The sequence below is a fragment of the Drosophila sulfurigaster genome, chromosome 2L (assembly GCF_023558435.1).
Source record: "Drosophila sulfurigaster albostrigata strain 15112-1811.04 chromosome 2L, ASM2355843v2, whole genome shotgun sequence".
Taxonomy (NCBI): Eukaryota; Metazoa; Arthropoda; class Insecta; order Diptera; family Drosophilidae; genus Drosophila; species Drosophila sulfurigaster.
Genome location: NC_084881.1, coordinates 30,711,500 through 30,730,997, shown reverse-complemented (window position 1 = coordinate 30,730,997; position 19,498 = coordinate 30,711,500). Strand labels below are relative to the sequence as shown.

At 40.4% G+C, this 19,498-nt stretch overlaps 1 protein-coding gene and 1 long non-coding RNA gene across 14 annotated transcripts in view; one reads left to right on the top strand and one right to left on the bottom strand.

Annotated features, from left to right (window-relative positions):
* Window positions 1–19,498, top strand: part of LOC133842037 (protein turtle) — a 44,592-nt gene that overhangs the window by 936 nt on the left and 24,158 nt on the right. For 11 of the 13 annotated variants that reach the window (XM_062274972.1, XR_009894425.1, XR_009894419.1 and 8 more), the window contains 3 exons: window positions 1,120–1,664; window positions 13,749–14,336; window positions 18,074–18,195. In XM_062274972.1, coding sequence (XP_062130956.1) covers window positions 13,811–14,336; window positions 18,074–18,195 — 648 coding nt within the window. In that variant the 5' untranslated portion in view covers window positions 1,120–1,664; window positions 13,749–13,810. Of the gene's footprint in view, window positions 1–1,119; window positions 1,665–13,748; window positions 14,337–18,073; window positions 18,196–19,498 lie in introns of those variants that run through there. The other 2 variants (XM_062275302.1, XM_062275051.1) reach the window with 1 other exon arrangement.
* LOC133843853 (uncharacterized) overlaps window positions 1–19,498 on the bottom strand; it is a 38,692-nt gene that overhangs the window by 14,078 nt on the left and 5,116 nt on the right. The gene's annotated exons all lie outside the window — the stretch shown is intronic.

Here is a 19,498-nt window from a genome sequence, read left to right as displayed (position 1 = left end):
AATCAGCATCAGCTGTTTGGGACCGATTCTTTGAGAATAGTTTCCAATCGCAACTAACCAAATATTTTTACAATATCTTATTGATTGGTTCGCATTAACTATTAGCAACAATTTTGTAGTTAAAGAGAAAAGAGTACTTTTTTTTGTTTTTTTTTTGGCAATATTAGCATCTCTGTGGGATTATTAAATGTGCAACCAAAAAAAACTATACAAAAATGGTACTCAAATTTTTTTGTTATTTCTTGCGCTGTTGCGGAAAATGTTCGTTGTTGGGAACAGAGTTTTTGTGTGTGCCTGGAAAAGTTGTGCAGCAGTCGGCAGAGCAAATTTTCCAAAAGAGAGTGTTGTCGTCGTCGTCACTGCGACGCTGAGCCAAAAACAGAAACTTGAAACAGAAACAGAAACCGAATCGAGACAGAGTCAGAGTCAGAAACATGAGGCAGGCAGGCTGTTCAGCTTCAGCTTCACCGTCGAGCTTCAGCTTGTTGTCGCGCAACGTTTGAGGTATTGGCTTTAAATCGGCAACGCCGCTTCTTACAGCTGTGAAAAGTTCTTTTGGTGCTTGTGGTTCTGTATAGCTTGGGCAGCCCGGAAGGAAAAGGTTAGGGCGAAAATAATAAACGCGAGTGAAACCATAAGGTTGACAGTTCGACAAATTGTGAAAGTTGATTTGGATTCGGTTCGTGGAGGTTCTAACAATACATTACGCAGTGTGATAATTATATAATGCGTCCTCAGAAATGCGATATGCCAAATGAGTCACGTGCTTGGCTCAAGAAAACTCCGGTGTGTGTGCGTGTGTGAGTGTGAGTGTAAATGTAGGTGTAGCTAACAAACTGGGCGTGGAAATGTCAAAAGTGGCAATGCCAATCGGGATTTATAAGCAACGACTTCCTTTGACCATTTTGCGATTACAACATCAAAATCGAACATAATATTCTTATTTTTACGCCATATTGATTTTATTTGTTGTGCATAAAACCCTCGCGTCGAGTGGAGTGTATGTCTTTGTGCACAAGTGTGTGTGTGTGTGTGTGTGTGTGCTTGGCCCTCGCATTTATTTTACGTCTTATGTATTCTTTTTGTTCTCTTCCTTCAAAATGTACCCTTATTGTGCAGCCCCCACATAAAAGTCAACGGCAACGGTTTCAAAGGCAACGCGAAAGAATCCGTCGGCATCAGCCAACTCTGACTGCTGACTGCTGAAGTCCTTCATCAAAACGCAAACATACATACGCACAAGCAAAAATATATATATGAAAAGAAAGTGTCATAAATCAAGCGATTATCCTGTAAACAAAGTGTAAAACGCGCTCACAGCAGCAGCAACAACAACAACAACAACAGCATAAAAAAAGAATCAACCCAACAAGGAGTTCGCCTCTCCCAATAAAACGTCATTTTTACAACGTTAAAAGCCAAGCCGTATAACAATAACAACATCAACAACAATAACAAAAACGGGAGCAACATAGTCCTTTTTATTACTTGAGCATTTAATTTTGCTGAGTTGGGACTGGTGTTGGTCATTTGCTTACACCCAACAACAATTTGGGCACTGCTCGACTTGGCCCACTTGGCAACTACAATTCCGTCGGAGCAACAAATACAACGAATATATTGGATTGGCTTTGAATACATTGTATAATGCTTGCGCCAGTGAGGTAAGTCTATACTGCATTCGTACTAGAATTAATAGCCACATACTAATGATAAAAATTCTTTAATGTGAGATGGAATTGCATTTGCGATGTTCAAAAATGAACTTAACATACTTATCATAACTGGCAAATGATTCAATTACAAAATGCTTTGGAGCCATACCGAACTCACAAGAAGAATAACTTGACCATAAATCATTAGGGAAGTGTGAATTAATACTTGACAATTGATTGTATTCATAATATACAAATATTAAAAGGAAATATAAATAGAGTGAAATAGGGGATTTCTGTTTGATTTTCTTTATATGGTTATTAATGTTCATATTCGTCAGCGGGGAATGTAACTCAAGACTCAAAACGAAGATACATGTAAAAGAATATTCATATTATAGTTTCAATTTTAAACCCTCTGGATTGTCGACGTTGCAATTGCAACGAGGAAATTACATTTTCCATAATCAGAATTGTTGCCACATTTTGCGTTGTGCTTGAGTTCACTTTGCGTCAATCTTTAGTTGGAAAACATTTATTTCGTCGGTCTTAATTCCACATTGATCCCAATTCCCAGAGAGTTTGGTCATTGAACAGTCTCTCCATCTATATCTTCAGCTCTCTGTTTGTCTGACAGCTTCGTAGCAGGCGGAAAGAGCAATTGTTACAAATTGTTAATAATGATAAATGTTTCGTTTATCTCTGTTTCAACACTGTTGGTGCTGTGATTCGTTTGGCTTTTGTTCTGGACTGCACACTGTCTGTCCGGTCCCAAAAAAGGATTATTTTCACGGATACTGCCACAGAGACAGAGACTGACACAAATACATTTGCAGACACATACATCATTCCTTTAGTTCAGAGCTCGCACAACAAATGGGAAGCAACTTGAAATCTATTTGGGGGTTTGTTGCTTTTCTTTTATTTGGCTGTCTGTTTGCTGTCGTTTGTTTTAAGATTTATATCTGCTCTTTTAAGTAGTTCAAATTTGGAGAGTTTTGTTTTCTATACTGGAACTGTGGTACTGTGTGACGCTGTCTAGTCATGACGCACGGCACTAACAACTACTTGGATGAATGAAGGCCACAAGCTCCGTTCGCTTGTTCGTGGCTCCTAAATCGATTCCCATTATAGATATCGATTGAATGTATAGTATACTCGTAGTAGAGGCGATTCTAACACGATTGTACGCCCAAGTCGCAGGTTTGCGTGTTTTTGAATTAAGGTCAAACATAAACCATTGTCGATTAAGTGTTTTGCATCACATACTCACTCACTTATTTGTATACATTAACTCATTGTATACGAGTATGAATAAATATTCATCGTACTGACTCGCTGAACGATATTTTCTCACGCAGCCAGCCCAAATACAAATGGGATGTAGAAAAAGAAAAGATGTTAAAAAACTACCCACTGCTCGACTTTGAACTACTTATTGTCCATAAACTAAGAGGTAGAAGAACCGCACTCAACTTATTTGGATGCTCCCTTTAGTTTAACATTTTCATTTATTGTTCGATTATGAAGAATATTTTATTTTAATATTATGGCTTTAGGTTGCCTGCGCGAATTACTAAATATTCTGCATAAAACAAACTTTTTCGAGTTCCACTCAATCATAATACCTTTTCACTCAATAGGCGACGGGTATAAAAAGACGAATACAGACGCGCAATAATTGTAAATAAAAAGAGCTACAGAAAAATGAAAATATCATCGAAAAGCGCACAACAAAAAGCCCAATATCGAAGCACACAGGGGAGAAAGGGGCAAAGGGGCAACGTTTGTGAGACATAAAAACATAGGCAGCGAGTGACCAGTCAGCGGCTGCTGCTGTGGCAGAGGCAAAAGCAGAGGGAGAGGGAGAGACATCGGCTGGTCAAGCGTTTCGTAGTTCATTGGAATTTCTGTGTTGAATGTGAGACCAAATGGGAGTAAACTAGAGGAAGCTGAATGTGAGAAAGGGGCAAGAGAAGGGGGCAGCGGTAGAACAAGAAACTGAAAAACTTGGAGAGTACTTGTTATACTTAGCTTGAGAGTCAGCCGTCTTGTTATACGATTCTACGAGTGTGAACTGAGAAGAGTCGAAAAACGTTCAAGTTACATATATTTGTGTATACTCAAAATACGAAAGAGGTGAAAATCTGCTGAGAATTTAAAGCATCATGTATAATGTTAAATTCAAAACCCAATTTCCTTTCGATAATGAACACAAACAAATGTGTTGGCTGGACCTGTTTGTGTATTGTGTGTTGCACAGACATTCTTCTATATATACACTAACGAGCGGTTCTATGGCTGCATGGCGCCCAAAAGCTGGTGCGCATAATGACGCGAAGCTTCAGCACAAAACATAAGCCCAGAGAAGCCTGAGAGTAAGCCATGTGATGTGTATTTGCTTACTTTTCGACTGGAGTGGAGTGGAGTGGAGTTATTCACCACAACGGCGATCAACATAAAACGAAGTTATACAGCTTGGGATCTGCTACGTTTCGTATAAGAGATGTGAACTAACTCGTTTTCCCGTACCTGAAACCAAACCCGAATCCGAACCCGAACACAAATAGATATTCGTCAAGCAGATACACAGAATTTCCTGCTTCAGTAATAGTAACAGCATCAGCATCAGCAGCTGTGCGGAGTTAATGACGTCAGTGAAGGTCTGTGTTGGTGAAAATTTAGAATGCAATTTGCTGCACCAACCGATTGTCTACTGCAACCTTAGATCTGCACACTTTTATTTTGCTATTCATTCTTTAGTATTAACTCTTGGCTCCTGAGTTTTAACATGCACATACCTGCAACAGAATAGGTACCCAATACAAGTTTTTATTGAATTCTACTTATACTTCGGACTATGGCTTCATGTACTCGTATTTTCTGCTCGTAAACACACTTGAACCTAAGAACGGCGCATTGTTTTTTTTTACACTTCATTGGCAGTGGAGCGTAAAAATTGACCTAGTTGTTGATGTATTTTTACAGCAATATAAAACTCCGACCTCATACTCTGCTGCGAGGGATGCAATAACAGCAGGAAAACAGGCTAACTATGCAGTTTCTCTGAGATTTAAATATTTGTAATTTAGTAATACCGCGATCAGCGAAATAAATTTATAAATATTTATATTGCATTGTTTAAATTATTAAATTTGGGTTTCCAGAGAATGCATTTTTGCCATAAATATTTACTATTTATATAATATTTTGAGTTATATACAAGTAATGGCAAAGATCCATTTAAATTTGAAAATGACTCTAATTGTATGAATTTTAAAATATTGTGGTCTTGACAGTTTTTGAAGCAAGGCTCAAACTTTGTTCTCAGTGTAGGAGGGTGAAAAGGCTATGAAGTTTGTTTTGGTAGTAGCAACAAAAGAAAAGTTGCGAGTTTTTCACATGATTAATATTCGCATGAAGGGGAAAGTGAATCACACATTAAATAGACCCTTTTAACGACATTCTCTGACCACAATGGTTTACCAATACGAGTAGAGGCAACCACAGAAGTGAAGTGCTAACACCAATTTAAGCAAGCATAATTTTCACTCGATTTTCTTTACAGAACGCCCTCAAACTGCCTCCCACTGTCTTTCTCAGCCTATGTGCTCTGCTTTTGCCCTCTGCCTGATGGTCGTCGAGTGCTATTTTAAGGTCGGACAGCGCTTGGGCAATTTCTTTGGTAACTGGACTTGGACTTGTGCTGTAAAGTGTTCGGTGTTCATTATTTCGTAGCACCCATTAAAGTAATTTGCCACATTTGTCGCCGGCCATTAGACGCTATTAAAGCGCAATCAGAACCCATTCCAGCAACTTGTGCCAATACTTGAGAATCAATTTAAGCAACGAAAAAAAAGTTATCGAAGTTTCCAAACTACACGAACCCTTCCCTTTTTATATTAGTTTGCCGATATGGGAAAGGCGACACCGCAGAACAGGGGAATTCTGAAAAGGTTCGTTCCATTTTTATAAGGGGGGCGCACACTGATTCAGGCCACAGCGCAACAATGAAAAGCTCAACGACAACTACGACAACATCAATTCGCGAGCAGTGTAGTTACACTGTACATACAGTTCAATACTCATTCGTGGTTCAATGGACTCTTCCACAGCCACAGCCACAGCAGGCGCCGATTTTATGAGTATGGCACAAAATCTGCTGATATTACTCTGTTAGAGTTTGCGTGTGAACGAGTATGGTTCGATGTGTATACGACGAATTGTGTATGAGGCTGCTTAGCCTGCTGTGTTGGGTGTGTTGAAAAATCAATATCTTGAAAAAGTCATAGGGCTCTAGCTGTGGCTCATTGTTTGGAAAATTATTGAACCACGGCGAAGCGCACTTGTGGACATATTGTTTGTTGGTATGTGATGATGGATTGAAGAGTGATTAAAGCAACTCATGAGAATATTTACTTGCGACGTAAATATATACATACAAATAAATAGAGAATATTTACTTGCGACGTAAATATAAACATACAAATAAATAGCTTAGGCATGAGATTAAATATTTTGTAATTTCACATTTTTCATCTGATACTTAGTAAACGAAGTGCGAGCTGAGTTCAGACAGAATTCAAACTGGATTCCAGCGCTCAACAGCTATGAGCACTTTAAGAAATGGAAATTCATTTTTTGCATAATGGGAAAAGTTTTGCACTTCAGTCTTGATTCTCCTTTCTTCTGCTCGAAGCATTTTATTTAATGCAGCGCCAAAAGACGGGCCTGCTGTCTAAGGGGTGGGAATAAGATGAAGGCGGCAATGGGGCAGGGTGGGGAGAAACGAAACAAGAGGACATCGTGTCGAGTCAAGTGCCTAACTTTATGACAGAGTCTAGTTCGGGAATTTCGCATGGAGTGTTCAAATTTCCCTGTGTCTTGAACCAACACAATTATGGTCATGTTCTGTGCTTCTAACTCGTATTATTTTACCTGCTCATTATATGCAAAATGATATAACACATTTTATCATAGTATAAAAAATGGCTTCGCCTGTAACAATTATGACAAGCAAAAGTTAAAGCACAAGGAAACGATAAACTTTTTCATTTGTTCTAATGCGCTGAACGGATTGGATATCGGATTACAAGCCAACTACCCAAGATTCCTTTTCAATAATTACTAAATTAATTAATGAATTAATTATTTAATAATTAATTAAGTTAATCAAAACTGAGCAGCTATAGTAAAATATTGTTGGTTATCTGCAGGTCATATCTTTACAATTGTCATCTCTTTAAGTTTCCGTTTGCTGGCCTTTTATATATATGACTTTGTCCATTTGAGCAGCACAAATAATAACAAAACTTTTATTATTCATTTTTCTTAATCGAAATGCCGCAATTAAGTATGAAGCATAAAACTTTGCACTTCCCTTTTGATAGCGCCTGCCCGTCATTCGGGCTTTTTTTTTTGCTTTGCTCTTGCTCTTGCATTTCAGCTTTGGTTTGCTTGTGGCACTTCTGGACTGACTAAGACGTCTGTTGTGCCCTCCCACAGCCAACCCAAAAACCCAACAATCCAACGTCCTAACCACAAAAGCCACCAGCTCCTGGTGAGCTCTCTGTTTCTTCTGAAATAATTTTGCTCTTTCACAATTTGAGGGAAATATATTCTAAGAAAAGCTGAGAGAGCTTTTTGGGAGCCAACAAAAAAACGAAATATGTACTAAATGAACGAAGCAAACTTTGTACAGTTTGAAAAATATTATTAAGAATTTAATTGCTTCAAAAGAAAGTTTCTTGCTCGGAACGTTGCAGAGAAAATTGCAAAAAATTGAAAGGCGAAGAAATGAGAATATTGTGACATACTCGACGAAAATTGAGGGTCTGTTTGTGCAATGTCATTGATGTGAGTGTTCACCGCTTGGTCTTGGTATCATCAGATAGCAATGCAATAATGACCAATAAAGAAAATAAATGCCAGTAAAATTAAACAATTCATTATGGAATCACTAGCCCCATACATATGTCGGCAATAGCAATGTAACAAAGACGGCCAACAAAAGCAAACGTTGACTCTCTGACTCGGGTTGCAATGAAAATTTGTTGCGTAATGGCTTTTGAATGGCAATGATAAAAGTGAAAACTAAATGAGAAGCAAAAATTTATTGTAAATAATATAAATGAGCAACAAAAACGACTGCGCCTCAGTAATAACAACAACAACAGTAGCAGCAACAGCTACCTAAGCTATTGCTATGGTTCTTTCTGTTGATGAGGATACATATTCGTATTGTACTGTCCAGAAGTTTTGCCTTCAGACAGACGGGTCGCTTAACAAAAGCCATATCATTTCCTGGCCAGCCTGACCGGTCTTTCGTTCCCTCGTCTCCCATCCTCTTTGGCTATTTATGCACAAGCCAATAGGCGGCCATTCTGCGAGCCGCTCCTGAATGTCTGAAAGTCTCAACGACCAAATTAAATTTCAAAGCGTGGTTGGACGGTTGTCAGCCATTAGACCATTATGGGTTGTGCTGGTCTCGATGACTCTGGCCCGCACAGGAACCCGCAAACATCCTGTTGATGTCAGCAAATTTTATTTATTTGTGGTTCGTGTTGTATTACAACATTTTAGAGCAATTAAAATTGTACAATGGCCCATGCTTGTCCCAGTCCGAGTCCCAGAGGCAGTCCCTGTCCAATTCCCATTACAGTCCGAAGCCCTCGGTCATCGCCTTGTTTTTGGAGCCACAATCCCAATCGCCATGAGGCCAAAATGGTTGTTGTATTTTGGGATGTCCTGACGACGGCCGCCAGTTTATTTTGCCGCATATTTTTAAGATCATTTAGCGTTAAGTGCCTGCATAATGATATATTGACTTTGGCAGTCGTTTGATGCTTCATTCTACTTTTTTACGCAACATTCTTCCTAATGGTTGTAAGAAATTAGCTAGACTTTTTCAAAATTACCTTGACATTAGATTAACTGATGGTATCTATATTTTGGTATGATTTTGTATTGTATTGTGGCTTTTATTTTCTTATGTTTTTGGTTCTAAAGTCATTATGCTCAATAAATAACTTTGGTATTTGCATAGCATTTCGCAATAATGGGGTTGGAAAGGTGAATCATGTTAAATCTGCAGGCGTTTAATTGAGGCGCAACTGCGTCACGTTGTCAAGACTGTCACAGTGCGTCAACAATGAAAGTCAACAAGATAATTTAACGTCCGCAAGAGAAAAAGACAGCAGCAGCTGCGTTGAGGTTGATTCCATATGTTTCACAAGTATCCTACATACTACAAGCATACTATGATATGTTATAATACATGGTGACTGTTTTTCTTATTGTTTTCCCCATTGTTCTTTTCCTGATGCGCTAACAAGCTTACATGCGCGTACCTCATGCCTCGACTCTCTTTATCCAACTAAAACATAAATGCAGCGAACTGCGAGCATCGAGCAAAAGGGACGACCCATTTCATTAAAGTTGTAAGTCGCACAATGCGGCGTATGAGCGATATTAACAAGTAAGAAAGCTACAGTCGAGTGTACTCGACTGTGAGATACCCGCTACCCATTTTGAATAAAAGCAATATATTTTGCGGTATTATTCTCAAAATATACCGAATATACTGCAAAAATACTAAAAATATACCAAATGGTATATGTGGTATATCGATATAGTACCGCATTCAAAATATACCATAGACGGCACAATATACCAGATTGTCGGCCAAAACAAATCAGACCCATAGTAAGTAGGCGTGTTTGCCCATACAAAAGTATTTCTTTAATTACTTCCACAATTTTTTTTCTGATCGTAACCAAATTTTCAGGGATCATAACTACTATAGCTATTACTGTATATACCAAAATTCGTAACTCTAGCTTTAAAATTACGCTTGTTATTCGATTTTTTTGATTTGCAGGGGCGGAAGTGGGCGTGGCAAAAATTTGAAACAAACTTGATCTGCGTGCAAACATAACAAATGCTGTCGAAAAAAAATTATAGCTCTATCTCTTATAGTCTCTGAGATCTAGGTGTTCATACGGACGGACGGACAGACGGACAGACGGACAGACGGACAGACACACAGACGGACAGACGGACAGACGGACATGGCTATATCGTCTCGGCTGTTGACGCCGATCAAGAATATATATACTTTATAGGGTCGGAGATGCCTCCTTCTAGCTGTTACATACATTTCCTGCCGGCACAAAGTTATAATACCCTTCTACCCTATGGGTAGCGGGTATAAAAACGAAAACAGCTGAGTACCCTAGCCCTTGTACTGGTTGCTAGCTGTACTTTACTTGCACTGCAAGTGGATGTTTTGCTGCAGCTTCTGGTGCTTCTTAATATTTTTTTGGGGCATGAACAAGTACATGGCCTTCCCTTAGTTGGGTCCGGCTGCTACAATGGCATCACAATGAGCAAAACTTGTGAAATTTTGTGTTTTGTGCTTAAGAGCGCTTTTATCACATACTCGCACTGCACATTCAAACATTCACCCAGCCACGTTTCAAAGTGTCTTAAGGCGTTGCAAGACAACTGAGAGAAGTAATGGGGGCTAAGCTGAACAAGCACTCCTAGTTATTAGAGAAGAATTCAGTGTTGAAAATCTTTCTTGGCCGAATACTTAGTGTTGTTGATTGCAAGGAGCTGCTAGTAAGTGAATTGTATGCAACACATTTAATTAGCTTTATTTTTGTGCCAAGCACTTTCGCTCTTGCGACATTTAGAGCGAGCGTTATATAAGCTGGGAGCACTCAAAAAAAATTAGACATGAATTCCAGCCAGTGTCATATGTGTGTTGTGGAATAATTTTGTGGATAACAGAAAATTTGTGTTTTTTTTTTGTCGGGGAAATTAGAATTTTTAATTAAAAGAGAGGTCTAATGTAAATGAGCCAAGTAGCTGGAAGAAAGATCATGTGAATGAGCTCGTAATGCAACCGACCACTAATCGACAGTTGCCCATTTTCAACTTCAGTGTGCAGTCAACCAAAAGCTTTCACTCGCCACATCATCCACATCCGCCTCTCAGTAGCAGCGGCAGCGGCACAAACAACATCAGCAGCAGCAATGGCAGCGGAAACGGATGCTATAAAGTGCTGTCACCACGTAGGGCAAATATAAAATGGCGGCTCGTCTACGTCAACGTGAACGTAAACGTAAATGTGAACGTCAAAAGGACTCATTGGAATGCGTTCCATGTCCTCAATGCGTCATGAATTTTGGAGTTGGTACATCTCCGTAGTAGTGCCCGTATACATTGCTGTACACAAACAAATTTAATGACAACGCTGTACCCGAAAATCTAGTTATGAGTCTCGTGATGCACTCGGTCACATATTACGCACACACACATATGCACACACAATTGCAAAGATAGGCAGTGTGTATTGGTAGTCGTAGTATGTAAGCCGAATCAATCAACTAATTTATCAGCCACGTCCTGAGTCCATCTCTTAGCACGTTTGACTGTCTTTCTGCCTCCTCTTCCTAGCCTCACTGTACTTCATTCAATGATTGCCACACACATTCGGTTTGGTTTGCATTTGGTGTAGTGGCAGAAAATGCAATTCGTTTGCTGATTTGTCATTGTTAGTTGGGTCTGCAACAAAGATGGCTGCCACAGTCAACTAGGCCGTCAGTTGTCTCTTGCGTCTGTCGTTCCTGATTCCCCGGCCCATCGTCCCATCGTCCGACATCCGGCGTCCATTATGCGATGTTCGAGCTCAACTTGAGCTGATTTACAAATGAAATCATACGCCATGGCGGGTTTTTCGGTAATGAAAATTCAGCCATAAGGGAAATCATTTTTCCGGCTTTTGTTCTATTTTAGTTGGCTCTCTGTGCCGTGCCGTGCACACCATTGCTCCATGGTACTGTTGTTCGCCCGTGCCCAGAAATGGGAATGGAAATGGGAAGGACGCCTAATGTGATTTTCGCTGCTTGCTGTCTGCCAGAAGTGGAGGGCCTATAGTTTTGATGTGGTTGCCATAGTTAGTGAGGTAGAGCATGTAGGGCTTGGGCTTGCGCTAGGGACCAAGCAAAGTGGAGTAATGAATAGAGGAGGGGGGAACTGTGGGCACTTATTCTCGGAGCGCGCACGCTCTATAAATAAATTTTGTTTTAATAAACTTGTCATAATGCCAACGCGCAAAAAGTTTTCATAATACTTCACAAACCTTGACGTTATTAAAATTGTACATGACATGGCAAAAGGATTAAAACCAACGCATGTGTCTCGTCCTGCTGAGCATCATGGACCTGGCTGTGGCACAGTTGCTGTTGTTGTTTATTGTTTGTCGTCTGTTTAGCGCTCTCACTGGAGGGTATTAAGTTATGCATTAAAACATCACTAATGACGTTTATACACTGCCGTCGAAAGCGAAGCACAAAAGCCAACCACAAAACCCTTTTCCCCATTTCCACAAAATTGAAAATTAAACGTAATGAGTTGTCTTCCCGACTCGTAACGACTTCGTTCCATCGTCACCTCATCACCTTGCCTTCTCGATTTCTGACATTATCATGCGTTGCCATTTTTTGCGTACCAGCTCAACTCGTGTGTACACGGAGAGAAAAAAACAATATTAAGCTAAAAATTCTTTGCTTAAGAAGATTAACTTCATTTTTAAAAGATTTCAAAAAAGAATTATTAATTATTATTTGCGTGATGTGAATTTGCACTAAATAAAACTTAAATTTTTTGGTGATATTGAAGAATTAAGAGATTTGAATATCGACCTTCATTTTTCTCTCCGTGTATGTGTGTACTCGAGTTGCTTAATTGCACAGACAACATTTAATAAAACAAAGACAGAAGCAACAGTAAACCCATACCAGATGAAAACGTATACGTTGCTCCTCTTTCACGTGGCTACTTGGGGCCATGTCAGGGAAAAACGTATCAAAAGACACGAATCCTGCGTTTTCAAATACGCAGAGTGTGCTCATGTAAGCAATAGAAGTGTGTATGTGAGCGTATTTGCGGTTATATGTATGTGCAGCATTTTTATGTTCATGTGGATGGTTTCTCCGTTGTGGGTAGAACAGCATTCCAGGAGCTGTCTCTGTGCGTCGCTAGATTATACACAAATTAAGCGAATTCCGCTTAAAGCATTTCAAATAATTTAATTAAAAATACATTTTTGGCAGCAAACGAATGAAAACACATACCCACTGAGGATAGATGAACAACAAAGGGTGAGGCGCAACATTTCGTTGCATACTTGTGGGGGCGAATTGGGCTACAAGCGAATAAGATTGCTAATTGTGGGCACAAGCCCTTTTAATTAACTACTCAGCAAACAGGACTCACATAGCATATAACACCTAGTTCGAGATCCCCAGATACGAGCAAACTATACAAAATTCTTTATACGAATACAACAAAAGACCATGATGACAATCAACACGAGTTTTACATTAAAACGGAAAGTTTTAGTGTTCTGAACACAAGAGCGTAAAGAAAGGAAAAGTTTGTTCTATTTGTATAGGCACAAGGCAAGTTTATGGGTTTGTTCCTTTGTCCTTAGTCTCAATTTCCCAAGTGTTGCGTCCCTCTCTCTCTCTCTCTCGCGTTCTTTTTGTATCTCGACTAGCCCTTATTAGTTTGTCTGTCTTGTAGCTACAACATATTAGCTGCTTAATTTTATGGCCAAGTGTTTGTGTCTGTGCCTAAGCCTGTGTAATAGTGTTGATGTCTCCGCAAAGGTGTTTGTCTCAGGTAGCGCGTTCTTACGAAAAACTTTTGTTTATTAATTTGTAATTTACACATGGCAAACTTGTTCAAGATTTTAGTGTTGTGATAACTGCTCGTACCTTTTTCAAACTGATTTCGACGTTAATAATAAAATCAATTGCATTGGGAGCTGCAAAAATGAACAGAGCACGAAGCACACTAGAGAGCTGAACATTACACTGATTGGCATGTTCGAGTTGCCTGCCAGATGACATCTCGCTTGACAGATGATGTTGTTGTTGATGTCTTATGGCGTGACAGATTCATCAAGTGCAGCCAGGTGTACTCGCTGTACTCACGAGCACCCAAACGCTTATGTAGTAGATCACAACACAAAAAGAAATAACAGATAATACAACATCTCATATGCATTTCTCTTTGTTACAGATGACGCCACTGCAAGTGAGAACGAGAATACGTTAGGCGGCATTGACTATGGGAGCAGAGGCATGGGCGTGTGTGCGGACCTTGGGTCTTATCGATGGTGTCAGGCATTAAGCCGGTCGCGTTGGTCGTGTGCCACCAACTCAAGCCTACCAACAAGAAGCGAGCAACAGCAGGCACAACAATCAGACACAATCAACGAGAGTACTACTACTATTACTACTACAGTGGAGTCAACAATCGTAAAACCACCAGCAGCAGCAACAGCAGCAGGAGCAACAACTACAGCAAGTGTTATACCAACAATCGCAATTGCGACAGCAACAACAACGATCCAGTCCGTGACTCCGACGGCACCATCGGTAAAAACGGCTGCGGTAACAGTGAACACAACGAAAAGAAGACACCGCCGCCACCAGGACGACGACGACGACGAGGACGTCGACGTCAACGTCAACGACGGCTGCTCTAGACCGAGGACAAAAACCTGCCACGTCAGCAGCGGATCAATACAGACCCTCAACCTCAAATTTGTACTGATTTGGCTGCTTGCCTTGTTGGCAAAAAATGCACAAGCTCACAATATACCAGGTAAGTGCCCAGCCAATGGTTCATTTGAAGAGGTAGAGTTATTTGCACGTGGCACCCACATGTGCACATCTCCAGATTAATTACATTTCAGCAAAATCGCATAAAAGCTTTATTCGTCATGCGGGTAAATATTATAGCAACAAAAAGTCTGTACACTATATGTATTTTGTGTATATAGAAAAACCTTTTGGTAAATCCGCTAACAATTTCTATTGATTGTCGTTGAGCTATGAAAATTTCTCTGCGCGGCAGCAATCAACCGTTGAACACATTTCTATTTCTATTTCTATGTCAATTTCTATTTCTATTTCTCTATTTCGCCCACATTCATGTGTGTGCATATTTCTCGCACTGAGTGTACTGTGGCGAGGCATTTCGCTTTGTGACGTTAAGTTACGTTACGTTTCGTTTCATTTCGTTTAGATTCATTTTTATTCGGAATTCACGAAAATTTAATGGTGCACAATAAGCGGCTTACGTGCGGGAAAAGCTGATTACATTTGGCAATTAGTTGACAGTTAGTTGAAGTGCGACAGTACGAAAGTACAAAAGTACAACCCAGCTCGGCCTAATGGCAGCAGCTCAAAGCTGACAGCAACCGAACGCTGCTCGAGTGCTAGAGTTGTCTGAATGTTCGGGTAGAGTATATGAATATTCAAATGATTAGCATCTAAGAGTGTAGCGGAAGGTAACAGAGATCGAAAATGAAAACGAGAACGTGACAGCCGCTTGGGCATTCAATGCAGTGGATGTCTCCTGGACTGCGAGCGAATAAAGTCTCCCATGAATGCTTGCTTTAATGTACTGTAATGTTCTTCAAATGAATTAAATTAATTTAGCCGAAAATTGAAAATCCGCTTGGGATTTTCTATAGCTGCCAACGGATGGCCACTTCGTGCGCGGTCGAAAGGTCAATTGCGAAGTGCGCCTCAAGGCGTAAAATGGGCGCCAGAGATGGGAGGCAGTGGAGTGACTACTGGGCTAGTGAAAGTGCCGAAACTGGCGGGATTGAATGGTAGTGGAAGTAAACAGCTTTGCCAGCTTGAGAGCTTGCCACCTTGCCAACGACGGACTCAACTTCAAAAACACGAAAACAAAGTGCGTTGCTGAATAACTCAAGGCAAGACGGGAGGACATCAAGTGCCTGGCACCAACGACTGTTCTGTTCTGTTCAGTTCTGTTCTGGCTGAAGGACATTTTAAATGGAATAATGAGACCACTTTTGCATGTTAACGCAATCAAAAGGCGCGACAAAAACACACCCAACACCAACACCAACACTAACGGAAAGGGGCCTCGGGAATAGCTGGGTTGGGGGTTGCTTTTTACCCTCTGCTCTTTGGTTTCTGCTCTCACCCTGATACCTTGTGTTTCCTGCTTCCCTAGAGTAGCTGCCGACATGTCTGCAACATTATCAAAGGGCAATAGACGCTCAAGTACGCTGACTGTACACGCTTACTATACTCCAATTCTTGTTGTTGCGTTTGTTGTTTATGATGTTGATTTTTATGTTGCTTTTTGTGCAGCGTCTCGAGCAGTGCTGTACTTTCGTACTCGCATTCACATAGTGGATGCGGCAGCCACGCTTTCATAGTGTTTTACTTTCAATGTGGCAAAATGTTGCCTAAGCTAGCCAAGTTAACAGAAATTTATGCAAATGCCAAAGTCAACAAGCGTTCATTGCATAAGCTGGCGGAGACAAAGGAGGACATCCAAGCCAGTGAGTGACTGATTAAGTGTCTAAGCGACGGGGCGACTAGTTGACAGGCACAAACGAACTAAGCGAACCATGGAGTCGAGGAGCCGACTAAGAGAAGGCAACTAGGCCGCCTGCAGTTGAGATCCTTGGCAGCTTGACAGCCGTGTAGAGACTCACACCATTTCCTTTTTCCACTGTCTGCCTGCATTTTCTTTTCGCTTTTCCCCATACGCATGACCGAGGCTATATTCTATTCACACACACACACATATACATTCTCATATTGCTGACCATGCCACAGGGCGTGAACTATGCAAAATATGTTAATTTGTTTTTCTTGCCAGTTATTGACAGCCCCAGCCTAATTCTATCATAATTCGAAGACGAGCCGATTTTCATAGATACTTTGAATGTTACTCACGTCTGTTGCTATCACACTTTCAACAATGTAACGATCCCACAATGATGGTCATAACAATGACATGGCAATTCGGATACAGGTCAAAAGCTGCTTGTTAACAAGCCTAGCACATGTTGGCCACGGCCAGCCCAGCTGAAGCCGTATATTCAAGTGTTTTTGTCCCTGGCCAGTAGCGAGTAGTGAGTACTCTGAAGTGCAAATGAGTAGCAGGATGCGCTAGGGCATTGCATCGGTTCGTTTTCATCGCCATTGTTCCGTGTTTCGGGTGTCGGACATCGGGCGTCGGGTGTTACGAGCTCCCGACTATTCATTTGCATTTTCCCCCAAGTTCGTCGCAGGCCATAACCATCCGTACGTAGCCTACGGTTACAGTTCAGTTGTGGTGCTGGTCCTCTGAACTGGGGCAAAAAAGCAATTTCGGCAATTAAAGCGTTGAACGTGAGGCGTCGTTAATAAGTAATGCCGTTAGGGCTGCACTTTTTGTTGGTTGCCGTGGCTGTTGCTGTTGAGTCGACGGCTCCGTTTTTAACACAACACATTCGCAGATCAAGAACAACAACAGAACTTGGCTGTCACAGACAGTGACAGAAATCAACGCCAAGCTCGTTTCATTTGAAGTGTTGACGACTAAAGTCGACAGCCGCCTCATGGTTACGCGACTGACAGACGCTAATCAAATGTCACGTTTCACCCAATGGATAGACAAAATTGGAGTATTAGCAAGGTGGAATGAGAGAAGAGAAATACACGCTTCTTTGTGGCTCCCGGGGGGTTACAAAATGGACAAGAAGATGGCCATTTGTTCGCCTGGCCGTGCGATATGCATAGATCTTAATCAAGGTAAATTATCGAGTGATGTCGAAGTCGAGGCCATTAAGTGGCTACGCTGGACAACTAACAAAACTTTAGCAGTGCAATTGGATAATAGAACATTTTTATCCTGCACAAGCTACTGCATGTCAAGAGACATGAATGCTTTAAGCGGAGGCCAAATCCTATCAGCAAACCTCAAAGTTCGTTTCTGCGGAATGGCCGGCACTTGACATGTGACCGATGTGGCTATCAACGAATCCATTTAAAAGTAACCCACTTTGCCCCCATTCTCTTGTCTCTCTGTATTCAGCAAAAAAAAAAATAGAACCGTCAACAGCATGCCAATGCATCCTTGACAACCCTCTACGCTGGCTACTCTTTAGTACACACAAAAGCAGCTGGTGCACATAGCAACGACCTGGGAAACGGGCGGGGCGAGCAAATGTCAGGCCAACATAGTAAATCGTGCCGAATGTCAAGTAAACATAGAAGCACGGCGACAGTCAGGAGGCCAGCACAAAAAGGATGGCATCGACTGTGGCTTGAGGATTGGCCGTATTATGGGTGCGGCACGAGTACGAGAGTCCGCAATAAGGGAAAGATTGATAGCAAAGCTGCTCAGCGAAACTTTTGCGACAGCCTTCAATCAATGGACGTCAAACTGGCAGTCGCCAAAAGCATTCAATCTGCCCTGAATGGACGGATATAGATGCTGTAGTGCAGTTTTTCCGTGTTGAATTCCTATAAACGGATATTTAATACCCTAAAGATTGAACTAAATATTCCCTTATATTTTATTTGCAGAAGATGCTGTGCACATCACAGCCATCCTGGGCGAGGGTGTCGTCTTCAACTGCCACGTGGAGTTCCCCAACGATCATCCAGTGCCATATGTCCTGCAGTGGGACAAGAAGGTGAGCGAAACGGTACGATATCACAGATAAATTTCTTCTCTAAACTCTCTTTTTTATATTGTTGTTTGATACGCAAAAAAGCTAAAGAAAGTAAGAAACAGTCAGACAAAGACAATGCCAATGAAAGCGCGACAAAATGTAACACAGTAATCGATAAAATACTTACATATCAAGCTATTCAACGTTTTCTGAATTCTTTACCTACTATATACCACCTTACATACTTACTTACTATATGAGCATCCCCTTAACTAATAATTATCGGTTAATTATTATAATCTCAATTCTAAGTATGTTCTATTCTGTTTTCAATTTATGCTTCTAAGTTCCATTTTCAATATAGTTTTGCTACATGATATTCGAACGAATGTAACTATTGTTATTGCCACGTAGGCCAAGAGCTAAACATCAGTTGAAGCTCTGGTTCTACGGTGCGTATGCGTAATAACCGAAATTCTTTGATATTAAGAAGCATTTAATTAAAAAAAATCTGTATACAGCTTTTGCTATTGCAACTTACAAATATTGTTAATGCTCATGTGTGTTGCTGTCTATATGATGTTGGATATACGATATACAATTATACAATACGATATATTTTTTAGCTTAAGACGGAATTTTCGTATTAATCATGCTCGTATATGTTTTATGTGTTGCTCGATTGGCGATTTTAATCTATTTTTTATATTATTTCCTTTAATTTGCTAGATGCTAGCAGCCAACTTAAACTCTTCATTTCTCTAACCTCAGTATATTTTAATCATTTAAACTACTCCTAGACAAGTAACAAACAGCGAGCATACTGCGCTTCAAGCTTCTTCGATAGCCATTTTTAAAAGCAGATTCATAGAGCCTCGCTGTAGATAAGCCACAAACCGTGACACTACGATTCGACACAAACACACACAGACACACTTCCACTGACAAGAGTATTTTTGCGACATTAAGAAATAAATGAGAATTTGAAACGCTTTTCAAAAATCAAAAGATAACAAATCAGACCAAAGAGAGCGAAAGAGAAGAAAAGTTCACATACGTTCATTTCGTTCAAAACAATCTCGTTCGCAAATCGCAAATTTAAATTCTAAATATGTATACAAAAACTTTAGCTTTTCACTGCCAAAACACAAAAAAAAAAAAACAATTAGTCGCAAAATTTCATAGCAAAAAATCACCACAAAAAAAAAAGAAATAAAAACATTTTAGCCACAATCCCAACTTAGACAACCCTTTGCACCTTTCAATGGTTGCCGGAAATATGATAATGTTTCCTTAAGTTCTCAGTTAAACTTGCAGAGTAAGTGACTGGAATTCT